The sequence below is a fragment of the Crocodylus siamensis genome, chromosome 6 (assembly GCF_052110815.1).
Source record: "Crocodylus siamensis isolate JL-2025a chromosome 6, ASM5211081v1, whole genome shotgun sequence".
NCBI lineage: Eukaryota > Metazoa > Chordata > Crocodylia > Crocodylidae > Crocodylus > Crocodylus siamensis.
In genome coordinates, this window is record NC_143400.1 from 16796843 (window position 1) to 16810618 (window position 13776).

At 63.4% G+C, this 13776-nt stretch overlaps 1 protein-coding gene across 1 annotated transcript; it reads left to right on the top strand.

Moving 5' to 3' along the window:
- The first annotated feature begins 3025 nt into the window (after positions 1-3025).
- On the top strand, positions 3026-12535 carry KCNJ9 (potassium inwardly rectifying channel subfamily J member 9). The gene is made up of 2 exons (XM_090056395.1): positions 3026-3997; positions 11485-12535. Exons 1-2 carry the CDS (start codon positions 3064-3066, stop codon positions 11796-11798), a joined length of 1248 nt encoding a protein of 415 aa, XP_089912521.1. The 5' UTR covers positions 3026-3063; the 3' UTR covers positions 11799-12535.
- The last annotated feature ends 1241 nt before the right edge of the window (positions 12536-13776 follow it).

Genomic DNA, 13776 nt, shown 5'->3' on the forward strand with positions numbered 1-13776 from the left:
GGGGGTGGGGGGTGAAGCCAGGACGGGGGCAGGCTGGAGTTGTTGCCAGCAGCCCGTGCCCCCGCACTCCCCTGCACCCAGCTGCTTTGCTGCACGGCTCTGCTCTGCCAGGGTGCGCCGCAGGTCCTCCGTGTCCTGCTCTGAGCACATTAAGCCGCTGATCCCAACGGCAAGCCCAGGGCAGGCATGACAAGAGGCACCTGCCTCTGCCAGGGCCCCCAGGGGTGGAGAGCCAGGACCCCTGGCTTCCCTGCCCCGCTCTACCGCTGGGCCGGTCATGCTCTGCCCGGCTGTGAAATGGGCCCACGGAGGTTTGGCAACAGAAGGAGCAGGGGGACGGCCTTGCGGAGCCGAGCTGCGGGCCCGGACGCCTGGACGGAGCTGGCCCGCCCCTCTCCCGCACTCCGGCGGGGGCCCGGCCCTCCCAGCCGCGCAGCTCGTGCCGGGGGAGGCCGGTCTTCAGCCCGTTGCTGGGCATTTGGCCCGGGCAGCGGGGCAGGGACCCGGGCAGGGGTGGGGGGCGGCGGGGCCGGGCCAGGGGCTCCGCTATCCCCAGCCCGGAGGTGCAGGCAGGTCCCTGGGGCCGGGGGGGGGGAGCTGCCAGTCACGGCCGGCGCCGCCCCCCGCGCAGGGCGCTCCGCCGAGCGCCGGGACCCGCAGCAGCCGCGCCCGCCCGCCCCGGCCCCGGCCCCGGCCCCGGCCGCAGCGCCATGCGGGGGCGCCGCGCCCACGGGCCCCGAGCGCCTTCGGCGGCGGGGAGGAGGTGAGAGCCGCGCGGCGCGGGCCGGGCACCGGCCCCTCATCCAGCCCCCCCGCGCCATCTGCAGCGCCGGCCCCGGCCCCGGCCCCGGCCCCGGCGGGCGGCGGGCGGCATTTCTAGCAGTGCCCGGCCCGGGGGGGCATCCCGCACCGGCCCAAGGACGTCCGGAGCTGTTGCCGTGGCAACGGCCGGGGAGCAGGGGCGCCTGGGAGCGCCGTGACGGGCCCGCGGCTCGCGGCCGCCACGTGCGCGGGGCCGGCCGGTTCAGCACGGGCGGGCGGACAGCTCCGCGGGCCGGCCCGGGCCGCTCGCGCGTGGGGGCGTGGCCCAGCGGCGCCCCCGGGGGTCAGTGCGGCAGCAGGCCGGGGGTCTCCCCCGGATCGGGGCCGTGCCGGTGCGGCGGGGGGCGGGGGGCGGCCGAGGCCCTTGGGGGTGGGGAGCAGCGGGGAGCAGCGGAGGAAGCACCTGCCGGCCCTTGGTGCTGGGGGGCCCTCGGCGCCAGCGCGGCCTGGCCCCGGGCATCGAGGACAGCGGGAGACGTCTCTCCTCCCCGCGCGGAGAAATGCCAATCCCGGCCTTGGCGCAGCAGCTGCGGCCCTGCTTGGTCACCCTGCCCTTCCCTGCCAGAGGGGGTCACTGCGCGGGGTGGGAGCAGCCGGTGCCATGGCCGGAAGACCCAGGTTTGCCCCTGCCTGAGCTGGGCCCAGCGCCCTCCTGCCATCCCTTCTCCAGGTGCTGGAGGGACAGGGCGCTGGCATTTCCAGGGCCTGCCTGGGGATTTGGGCTGCGTGGGGCCAGGAGGGAGGCAGCCCCTGGCTCAGAGAGCTGGTTGTGGAAGCGGGCCTGGCTCCGAGAGAGCTCCCAGGGCCAGGATGGGATGTGCGCGGGGGTCAGCTCAGGACAGAGCAGGGAGCTGAGGACAGGACAGGCCCCTGCCCCCATCCCTGCCTGCCCGGCTCCTTTTCCAGCCCTGACCCCTCGCCCTGTCCTCTCTCATGGTGAGTTGGCGGGGCGGGGTGGCACCCTGATGGGCTGCGGATGCAAATAACCATGTGCTTGGGGGTGTCTTTCTCTGCCCTGGCCTTTCCATGGGGGCCAGGCTGAGCCGGGCATGGGCATGGGCATGTCCTGCCTCCCCCCATGTTGTGTCTGCATGTGTCTTGGGTGCAGTGCTCTGTGCATGGTGCACAGCTGCATGTTGCATGCATCTGGGTTGCATCTTGTGTGTGTTGTTCTGAGTTGGGGATATGTGTGTGTTCCTCATGTGGGGTGCCGTGTGTGCCTGGTGTTGTGTACCTGTGTGGGGATGCCCTGTTGCATGTCCTGTGCATGTGGGGGGATGTGTCCAGGCCAGCCTGGTCTCCAGCAGTGAGCACAGCCCTGCCCACTTCCCCAGGGCACACTGGCTTCCTCCCGTGACAGAGCCCGGTGCCCGCCCCATCCGTGGCTGCAGACCCAGAGTGCAGCTGAGCCAGAGCCTGGTGTTGTACTGGAAAACAGGGTTGTGAAAGCCAGCAACCCTGGGGCAAGGGGGCGCAGCTGCACTGGGAAGTGGGGGCCTGAGTCAATAGACTCCAGCACCTCACAGCACCCTCAAAGTTCCCTTGCCCCAGGGCTTTGCCCCCTGCCATTTCTTTCCCAGCACCTGCACTGCTACTTATGCCGGGTCACAGCCCCTGCCATGCTCCCCAGAGGTGGCTGCATGTCGGAGCTGGTGGATGGTGCTTGTGCAGCCTCCATGAGTCTGATCCAGCCCCTTCTCTCAGTCTTAAGCAGAGCTGGGCTGTGCCAGGATGGCCATGCTGGGGCAGAAGGGACCTGTGACTGTCGACTGCAATGCAGTTGGCTCCCAGTGCCAGGCTGTGAAGGGCAGTGGCAAGGCCTTTGCTAGGATGAGTCCAGGCAGGCACTGATGCCGGGCAGCTGCTGGCATGGAAAAAGTGCGAACCTCCCTGCATGCACATCAGCATTTACTGCCAAGCCCCTGCTGCAAGAGAGAGAGAGGGAGAGAGTGAGAGAGAGGGCGTGTAGGGGGGCTGGCACAGGCCATGTGCCCTACTCACTGTGGTGAAGCATTGGCAGAGCCCTCTCCCGCTGCTCGGCCTGGGGCAGGCGAGGGGGCTCCAGGTGCTGGGTGGGCCTGGTCATTCTGGAAGAGGGCCATTGGTACAGGTGCAGAGCAGGTTAGCTCCTAGCAGCAGCCCCAGGGCCCCCCTGTTAGTAACCAGCCCCGTCTAACTGATGTCTCTGTCCCCCAGACTCTGAGGAGCACAGCCAGCACAGCCGGTGCTTGCGGCGCTGAGATGGCGAAGGAGAACTCGGCCTTCTCTGCCGCACCCGAGACACCGGTGCGGGAAGCCAAGTCCCCGCTGTGCACCACGCCCCCCAAGGCACCTGCCCGGGGCCCAGGTGAGCACGAGAAGAAGAAGCCGGTTAAGAAGCGCCAGCACCAGCGGTATGTGGAGAAGGACGGGAAGTGCAATGTGCAGCACGGGAATGTACGGGAGACGTACCGCTACCTCACTGACATCTTCACCACCCTGGTGGACCTCAAGTGGCGCTTCAGCCTACTGGTCTTCATCCTGGCTTATGCCATCACCTGGCTCTTCTTTGGCCTCATCTGGTGGTTCATCGCATACTGCCGCGGTGACCTCGACCACCTGGAGGACAAGGCCTGGACGCCCTGCGTCAACAATCTCAATGGCTTCGTCTCTGCCTTCCTCTTCTCCATTGAGACGGAGACCACCATCGGCTATGGCTACCGCGTCATTACGGACCGGTGCCCCGAGGGCATCGTGCTGCTGCTGCTGCAGGCCATCCTGGGCTCCATGGTCAACGCCTTCATGGTGGGTTGCATGTTCGTCAAGATCTCCCAGCCCAACAAGCGGGCCGAGACGCTGGTGTTCTCCTCCCACGCCGTGGTCTCGCTGCGCGATGACCGCCTCTGCCTCATGTTCCGGGTCGGGGACCTGAGGAACTCGCACATCGTGGAGGCCTCCATCCGGGCCAAGCTCATCAAGTCCAAGCAGACACTGGAGGGGGAGTTCATCCCCCTCAACCAGACGGACATCAACGTGGGCTTTGAGACGGGTGATGACCGCCTCTTCTTGGTCTCGCCCCTCATCATCAGCCACGAGATCAACGAGCACAGCCCCTTCTGGGAGGTCTCCAAGCAGGAGCTGGAGAAGGATGAGTTCGAGATCGTTGTTATCCTTGAAGGCATGGTGGAGGCCACGGGTAAGGCAGGCATGGGACCCGGGCTGGGTCTAACCAGCACTGACATTGGTGGCCATTGGGGTAGGGCAGGGTTTACGTTGGCGCTGGTCCAGCCTCACACAGGGTCAGACCAGTTTTGGGGCCCAGCACAGTCTTACCCCCGATCTAGCCCAGGCTTGGGGCACTGCATATGCTAGGCCAGGGGCGGGCAAGTATTTTGAGCAGAGGGCTGCTTATTGAGTTTTGGCAAGCCGTTGAGGGTCACGTGACAGGCAGCCGAGGGTACATAAATATTACTTTTCTAAATTTTTTAGGGGCCCCGCGGGCTGGATAGATTGGCCTGGTGGGCCACATCCAGCCCCCAGGCCACATTTTGCCCCACCCCTGCGCTAGGCCTATCCCAATTAATCTAGTCCAGGTTTAGGGCCCATTTCAGGCTCCCACTGCTTCCAACCTGGTCCCTTCAAGCCTCCCTGGGCCCAGGCCGGGTGTGGGGTCAGTGCCTAGAGAACTACCTGGACCCGTCTCTTCCTGCACAGTCACTCCAGGTTTTGAGCAGACCCAGGCTCGCCCAGTTAGGGGCAGGGGCTGCAGGTTTTAGGCTGGATCCCATCTGGGGTCTGGATCTTGACTATGAGGTAGAGTCCAGCTGAGCCCTGCTCCCCCACCCGCCACCTCTTTCCCCTGAGAGCTGCTCAGCCCATGCCCTGGGCACTCACTCCTCAGCAGGATCCCCCACATTTGTCTCTCCATGGGGTACAGCTGGTACCACACACCTGCCATATGTCCCCTCCCCGCACCCCTGCCTGATCTCCATTTCCCTTCTTGGCCCCACTCCCAAAGCCCTGGGGTTCAGGCAGCCTTGGATGCACTGCTGTCTCCATCAGCCTGAGCCCTGGCCAGTGCCCCGCCACCTTGCCCCGCCACCTCAATTTCCCCAGGCTGCAAGGCTGTGGAAAGGGACCGTTGCCTTGAGTGTACGTGAAAGTCCATTTCAGGGGGTCCCTGATTTGGGGCCAGGGATGATACCCCCATTAGTGTGTGGCTGGGCCCAGGGGCACCCTGATCATAGCTGGGGGTCCAAGCACCACCTTCTGCAAGCAGGAAAGGATGGAGCAATGCGGGGTTCTGGGCCGTGGTACAGAGGGGAGCTGCCAGCTCTGCTGCAGATCTCCAGGGCATCAAGGAGGCAGCGACACATTAGCCCAACACTGCAGGCCTTGCACAGGGGATGCTCTGACCTCACACAGGGATGCGCTGAGCTTGTGCAGAGGATGTGCTGACTCCATACAGGAATGCACTGACCTCGCACAGGGATGTGCTGACCTCGTACAGGGGATGTGCTGATGTTGCACAGGAGATGTGCTAACCTCACACGGGGATGGGCTGACCTCATACGGGGTGTGCTGGCCTCACACAGGGGGTGCACTGAGATTGCATGAGGGATCCTCTTGTGGACTCTGCAGCCCGTCAGAGGGTTGCCATGGGTGTGACATGGTAGTCAGCCCTCCTGAAGTGGCCCTGACTCCCTCAGCCCTTGATCTCACTCCAGGACACAGCCACAGCCCCAGACAGCCTGTATCTGGCACAGTTTATACCGGCCCCTGACACATGCTCATTCTGTGGGCAGAGGGAGACCCTGGCGCACATGTTCCTGGTGTGCACCAGGATGCAGGCCTTGCACCTCCTCCTCTAGAACCTTTTATTGAGGCTCTGGCTGCACTTTTCCCCACACGTTTATTTTTTCACACCCCACCCATGGCCCCATCAAAGCCCAGGATCTCCATGTCAGCCTCCTCCTAGCCCTGGCTAAGCTGGCTATTCACATCACCAGGAAGGAGGCTCTGGCCAGGAGGGTTCCTGGGGACTGTGAAGCCATTTTCCTGGTTTTTGTCTGGTCCCCCTCTGGGCAGAGCACCACTGGGTAGTAGCTGTTGGTTCACTAGCTGCGTTTGAGAGCCGGTGGGAGGTGGCTGCTCAGTGCCCCCCAACGGTGTACTTGTTTTGACCCTCTGACCTACATGCATGTTCCCTTTTTTCATTTGTTGTCCCTCGCGTGGAGAGATGGTGGAGAGGCCCAAAATCACTCAGTGGGGCAACAGCAGTGATCATGGCAGGAGCCAGTAGTCCAGGGGCCCCAGGAAGAGCCTTAGCCACTAGACCAGGCTGCCATCCAGAGACCGGCTGATGCTACAACTAAGGGTGCTGAGGACACACTCATTCAGCTTCCTGGGTGCTTGAGGGCTGGTGGACACGGCCACGGCTGCCTGGCAGCTCCAGCCTCTCGGGTGCTTTTCCCAGGCTCAGGGACACATGCGCTTCCTGGCTGCCAGGAGCAAGTGCGGAGCCAGCAGTGTGCCCTGCCATCTGCCCACGGGCACCGGGCACCCTGCCCAGCATAGCACGGCCCTGGAGCCCAGCACAGACACTTGTCACCTCCTGGCGCAGAGCTCAGGCAGGCAGGGAGGCTCTCGGCCTGCCACATCTTGGTGCACCCAGAGTTAAGCCCTGTCTTGCCCTGCAGAGCTTTGCTGCCCCAGGATACCAGCCTCCCTTGGGACAACTTCTACCTCCCCAGGCAGACGCTGGAGACACGCTCAGAGGATGAGGCGCTGATCCCACCTGGGTGTGAGCCCAGCTCCCTGCACAGACCTGCAGAGCCAGGCCTGGGTGCTGAGCCAGCCAGGAGGGGAAGCTGAGGGGCACAGGCTGCCTGCTAGAGCAGGGCTGGCCCGGAGCAAAGCCCCATGCACAAGCTGCCTCAGACCCTTCACCCCATCCACTGCACCATCAGCTGCCAGGGACTGGGGAGCTGAGCCTGGACCCCCGCCCCACAGCTGCAATCTCCTCCCTGGGCTGGGGCTGAGCCCCTGGCAGGATTGGGCCCTGTGAGCGAGCACCTACTTTGCTGGGGGGATGAGGGGAGCTGGTTGGGCTGCTCAGCTGCGGGGACCTGAAGGAGCTGGGGCTGCAGGCACCCGTGAGGCTGGCAGCAGCAGAGCAGGGGCTGGGGATCTGCAGGCTTGCAGCCCCAGGGCCAGGTGGCCCCAATCCCTGTGTGCACTGGGCAGCACTGGGGAGGGTGCAGGGTGCGGGGGTCCTTGTGAACACCCGGTAGGGTGGCTGGTGCCACTGGGGCTCAGGGATTTATTCCCTCCCCCCCAACTCCTGACTCCTGGTCTCTTCAAGGGGTCAGAGCTTGCTCCCAGGCACCTGCCCCCCCGCCACCTCCTGCCATGCCTCCTGGGGGCTTTGCCAGGAGAACCGGAGCCTTTTATTTTTAAACCTTCCCCCCCACCGCAGTTACATAACCAGAAGCTCGAGTGCAGCATTCGTCACCACAGTAACCAGCGGCCCTGTCATTGCAGAGCATCTCTCTGGCCTCCTCCACCCCCCCCCGACCCGCACTCCTCCCTGCCCCCCACCCCAGACAGCCCCGGCTCCTGGCCCTGATGCAGGGAGGTGGGCAGGGGGCTGGGGCAGCATTGCATCACAGGCCCAGCTCCTCTGTGACCTGCCTTGCAGGAGCTCCCGAGCCCCTAGCCAGGCACTGGACCCCCCTGCCAGTGCTCAGAGCTGGCTCCCCACAGCCTGCCCCCCTACCCTGACCCTCCCCGGCTCCCCGCAGACCCATGCGGAATGGCTCTGCGCACGTCCGCTCATGGCTGTGGGTGACGTGCATGTAAGCTCAAGAAAGCTTCTGCTCCAGATGGCTCTGATGTAGTTAGTCTCTAAGGTAGTGATGCCTATATTCTACCACAGGGATTACCCAGGCTCTGGGCTGTGCTGGTTGCTCCCCAACCCCATTTCTGCTCCATGAGTCAGGCAGTTTGTAAGCCTCCTTCAGAGCCACTCGGTGTTGGTTGCAGCCCAGGCTGGGAATGGGGACTGGCCTGTGCCAGTGGGGTCAGGAAGGATGTGTGGTCAGATTGGGGGGGGTGTGTGGGGGTGTGGAGGGGTTGCCTTCCTCTCTAGCAGGGGCACGACTTCTGCCTGGGATCTCGTGAGTGTATATTAATAACCCTTGCAGCAGCAGGATGTTGCTGCCACGGCCTTCCTGCTTTCCCTGGGGCTGGTTCGGGTGAGATGTCAGGTGCTGCGTCAGGGCTGACTGTGTAGTTTTGCTAAGAGTTGAGATGATGGGTTTATCTGGGATGTTTTAGACAGGGTTGAACCTGCCTCAGGATGTGACCCCTGGAGCTCCCTTCCAGCCCCATGGCTCTGGGACTCTATGAAATCTACCCTGCCTGCTGCAGAAACCCCTGCCAGCCGGGGGAGACGGGTCAAGGGCACATGCCGTGTCTTCATGCCGGTAGATGGCACTCATGCTCCACCAATGCCTTTGAACTGCCAGCACCCCCCTACCCCTAGCACAGGGGGAGGCTGGAATGGGCTGTCCCAGCAGAGCTCACAGGGACCCAGCGTGGCCATGTCTGCACCCACACAGCCAGTTCCCTTTTCCCTCTCCCAGGGAAACTGCACATCAGTCCAAGGGGGAGTCATTGCCCCTTTCTGCCCCCGGCTCATGCATTCCTGCCTGTCCGTGTCCCTGCAGCAGCAGAGGCACTGAGGACCCCCAAGGCTGGGCCTTGTGGGGATTAGGGCCCAAGTGTCCTTGCACCAGGCTAACTCAGTGCTTCCACTGTGTGTGTGAGAACTGGCTGTTCCCCACCACCACCCCATGCCTGGAGCCAAGGTGCTGGTGACGGGCTGCAGTGCTGGGTGGTGCCAACCTGCTGCTGGGCTGCATCTCATCCAGCCTCCACTGCCCCTGCCCCTTCTCTCTGTCCCATCCCTCTCTCTAATCCCTCTGGCTCCTTCTTCTCCCCAACTGTCTCCTCCTGAACCCACCTCCTGTCCCAGGAGCTCCCCCTTGCAGGGACACCCCCAGACCCCAGTCCAACCAGTTGCCCCAGCCCCACGGGCACAGCGCAGCTGCCCACACTCAGGCTCTTGGTAGCAGTTTCTCTTCTGCTGAAGGTTTGGTCTCAAGTCAGTTGTCAGCTGGTCAGCGACAGGCTGGTCCAGGCCCACCCCAGGCACTGGCTCCAGGCCCAGTTTGCCCAGTTTGCCAGACTGGGATGCAGTAGGGAAGCCAATGTGATGTCAGGGCAGAAAGACGCCACCCCATGTGCCATGGCATCAGAGGTGCTGTCCCCACACCGCCGCAGCGCTCGGCTCCAGTCCCTTCTGCTCCTGGAGCTGATCCCCGTGTGTCAGAGAGGAGACAGAAGAGCTAGGGAAGGACAAGGATGATGAGTGCTATGGAGGGGCCTCCCTAGGAGGAGAGACTGCAGAGGCCAGGCCTGGTCAGTTAGAAAAGAGATGCTTGACGGGGGGAAGGGTTTCCAAAAACTAAACGGCAAAGAGAAAGTCAGTAAGGATCGATTGTTGACTGTCCCTCGCCACACAAGAAAAAAGGGTCACAACATGCCACTGGTAGGTAGTAGGTTTAAAACTAATGCCAGCAGGTCTTTTTCACACAATGTGTAATTAAACTGGGGCTCGTTGCTACCAGACATGGGGGAAGCTGAGAGTTCAGCTTGATTCACAAATGGATTGGACCCGTTCTTGGTGGAAAGGGGCAGCGGTTGCTATTGAGCATGGGAACAAGGGGCACGGCCTCTGAATCAGGGTTTCCTGGACCTGACATGCTGGAGGCTGCAAGGGAGTGAGGAACTGGGGAACAAGCCCTGGTCAGATCCAGATCACAATCCCCTTTCAGCAACCCCTTTGGAGTTGGGCATGGAGGGATCCCAGACCCCTTTGGATATGTTTGTAAGCATGGCTGCAGGGGTCTCGGCCAGGTCACAACAGGGTCACAACAATACTGACCTGGCAGTATCTGGGTCCAGGAAGGCAGTTTTCCTTATGCCCCTGGGGGATAACTGTTTTTCTGGCATGGTTTAGTGCCTGCCGAGGTGTTGGGGCTTAAGGCCCACTTTATGGAAATGGGAGGCTCCTCCCTAGCTTGCTCCTGCAGCCATAGGGCTGAGGGCAGGCGAAACCTGGGGGCATCCCAACTGGGCTTGGGCCTGCATGTAGGATGCTTGCCAAAAGACTCTGGAAATATCTGAAGCCCCTGGTGGGGGTGGAGGAGGAGGTTTGCCGGTTGTAGGGCCACTGATGGGTCTGGACTGCCTCAAGGATTTGGACTTGATTTGGCTTGGCACATGAAACATCTCTAAAATTTAAAAAAAAAAAAAAGGTCACAACAGGGCCCTGTTGGAGCTGATAGTGGCTGTGTGTGGAGGCAGGAACCAGGCAGGCTACACCAGTGCCAACTCAGCCCCGTGGCTATGGCTACAACCCCATTCAGCCCACCAGGAACTGCCCTGCTCCATGCCTGGACCCGCTGCCTGGCCTTGCTGCCCCCGGTGATGCACACCAAGCCCAGAGCTGCCCATAGCCCCAGGTGGCAGGCCCTGGCAGGGTGCGAGTGCATGGCCAAACCGGCTCTTGGGATAGGGGCAGGGCTCTCCCTGCACCCATTTAGCCCCCAAACTGGCTGGCCATGGGCAGTTTCCCAGCCTCTGTGAGTCCTCTGGTCTGGAGCAGGGGCTCCAGGCTGCCCCAGTGTCTGCATAATGGCAGGCTGAGGATTTGGAAAAGGGGATCGGGGGGATGGGGTGCAGTTAGGATCGGGCCCTTGGCCTCTGGGGCTAGGAAGAGAGGCTGAGCAGCCTGGCTCCTGCAGGATCAGGCCCTCAGCTCCGACAGATAGCAGGAGTGGAGGAGGATCAAAGGGGAGGTTTGACTGCACCCCTGCCTTTCCCTGGACCCACCCCTGTAGCTGGACCAAGCCCAGGCCTTCCCTGAGTGACCACAGGTGACAAGCTGAGGGGGTGTCCACCCTGCCAAACAGCTCCCCCCACACACAAGCGCTCTCTGGAGGGGAGGGGAGTGATGACCCCAGCCAGGGGAGGGACAAGGGTGCTGACCCTTGCAGTAGGGAGGGGCAAGGAGCCAACCCCAACTGGGGCTAGCCCAGCTGGTGCTGAGACCTCCCAGTCCTGGGGCGCGCAGGCCTACATGACTCCTGGCTGCAGGACGGCGCTCGGCTGAGCCAGCTGCAGGGAGATCTGGCTGGTAGCGGGCCTCTGTGCCTGCTGCTGCAGCTGGTGACCTGCTCACCCACCAAGTGATTTCTCTTGCATGGGGGTCGGGTGAAACCTCATGGAAGCACAGACCTGGCAGAGCCCAGAGGGACCAGCCGGGTTGCTCACTGGGCACCGCATAGACACGGGGCTCTGATCAAGCCTGATCTTCCCAAAGAACCAGGCACCCACCAGTGTGGATAGGCCCAGGCATGCTCTGACCATGGCTCATGCCCCCCATGCCCGTCTGCAAGAGCCTCGATGCCCGGACCCCCTCCTGAAAAGCCAGGGCTGGGGCCAGGAAACCGAGGCATGGAGCGTGGATGGGACTGGCCTGGGGTTCCCTAGCGGGAAGCCTAGGATCCCTCCTCCAGGCTGGACCATGCACCCACGGCTGGGCTGTCTCTGCAGGGATGACGTGCCAGGCCCGGAGCTCCTATCTGGTGGACGAGGTGCTGTGGGGCCACCGGTTCATGTCGGTGCTGAGCCTGGAGGACGGCTTCTACGAGGTGGACTACAACAACTTCCACCAGACCTTCGAGGTGAACACGCCCAGCTGCAGCGCCCGGGAGCTGGCCGAGGCCGCGGCCCGCAGGGACGCCCACCTCTATTGGTCCATCCCCAGCCGGCTGGACGAGAAGGTGGAGGATGGGATGGAGAAGGAGGCGGATGGCACCGAGCGCAACGGCAGCCTAGCCAACGCCGAGAGTGAGTCCAAGGTGTAGCCGGGCAGCGTCCAGGTGCGGCGGGGCTGGCCAGGCGGCAGGAGGGCAAGAGGAGTGATGGAGGGAGTAGGGGGAGGCAGCCTCATAGGGCAAGCGTGCAGTAACCCGGGCAGGCGAGGGCAGGGTGTGAGCTGGGCTGCAGCCAGAGGGGCAAAGAGGGATGCCGTGTGCAGGACAGCCATGCAGGGACGTGCCCCTGGACACCAGCAAAGGGCTGGCAGGGGGCACTATCATAGCTGGGGGCATCCATGTGATTTCAGGGAGCCAGTGAGGTGTGATAGTGATAGTGGGGGTGTGATAGGGCAGGGGGGCTTCTGATGGTGGTGGAGGGCAGGCAGAGCAGCTGTGCACCCTGTCCAGGTGCATGGTCTGAGGCCTCAGGAGGAGGCTGGGGCTAGAGGGACGTGGCAGAGGGCAGGAGATGGGAGCAGCTGGCTGCAGGGATCCCAGTGGGTGGAGGGATCCCAGTGGGTGGAGGGTGCATTAGCTGCAGGGCCGGTGCTCAGACATCCAGGCTGGGCACTGAGTGCTGAGGCCAGCAACTCTGCCCCATGTTGAGAAAAGCAGGATTCACCCCCACAACCAGGTCATGGCTGCTGAGATGGACAGACGCAGCAGGGATGCAGGGCAGATGAGGCCGGGCTGCAGCAGGGCGATGCCCAGGGGCCTGCGAGCTGCCCCTCTGCCCCCCCCAGGCACAGCCCCATGCCCAGCTCAGCTTGGTGCCTGCTCTTCCTTTGAATAAAGAGGTTTTGGACTGGACACTGTGCCCAGCCCTTGGCTCCTGGAGCTGCCCTCACACCCCCACTTGCGGGTGGGGACATGGGTTCAAACCTGCCTCCAGCAAAGGAGGAACTTGGTCCCCTGCAGCACAGCAGGGTACTGGGTACAGGGCACTGTGCCCTCACCTGGATGCCCTGGTAGCAAGGGCACCCCCTGCTAGCCTGGCATGAGAAGGGCCTCTCCTGCCACCCCAGGCACTGAGGTGCCTCCCTGCAGGTGCCAGAGCCTGGAGAGGAGCAGGTGCCAGGACCCCCAGCCCAGCACCCCCTGTGGCATCTGCCAGCCTCTGCCTGAATGCCATTTCGGGGGCCCAGACCTCCCAGGAGCGGTGCAGGGAGCTGGGGCCGCTCTGGGCTCTAGAGACAGCAGGGGAGCGGGCAGGAGAGGCAGCCACACTGGGAGCATCCCTGACCATCCCAAAGCCCTTGCTGCTCTGCTGCTCCTGAGGGCCCCTGGCTCTGTACTGCCTGGCAGTGCCCTCTGCCCTGATGCCAGGGCCAGTCCCCACAGAGGATGCAGCTCGGGGCAGGAGAGGGGGTGGCTCCCTACCCCCAGGAAAGCCCCTTTGAGCCAGGCCAGGACGGCTGCGCCCAGCCCTGTGTCCCCCAGCCCCAGAGCTGCCATGTCATCAGGGTGCCTGCTTTCAGGGAGGTGCAGCATGAGATGCACAGGGGCTGAGCCTGGGGGGGTGCTGAGCACCTGTTGTAGCAGGACACTGCATGTCAGCATGCATGGGAGCCTGAGCCCTGGTGTCCCTGGGGGTGGGGACAGAGCGGGGGCTCCTGGGAGAGCAGAAAACTCCACTGTAGCCTCTGTGCAGGAGTGGAGGCAGAGCCCAGAGCCTGCACCCTGGATGTCATACATGCCACTGTGAACCCTAGCCCCTGCTGTGGCTTGCAGCCACCTCTCACCACCCTGTTATCAGTTCTTCCGGCTCGCTCTCAAAGCTGGCTGGGTTGTTAACCCCCTGCCCCTGCAGCCTCCATGTCCCTGGGAATGCCAGGAGCTACCCGGCTGTGGCTGCGTCCCCTCCATGCCAGCTGGCTGCACAGACCCTTGCCTGAAGCTGTCCGGACGTGCTGGGGTCCAGCTGGACGCACCTTAGGGAGTGGGCAGAGGACCTCAGGGAGCAGCCTCCTTCTCAGCCCTGCCCCTGCTGTGGGCCCTGTGCTGTGCTGTGCCTTGGTTTCCCTCC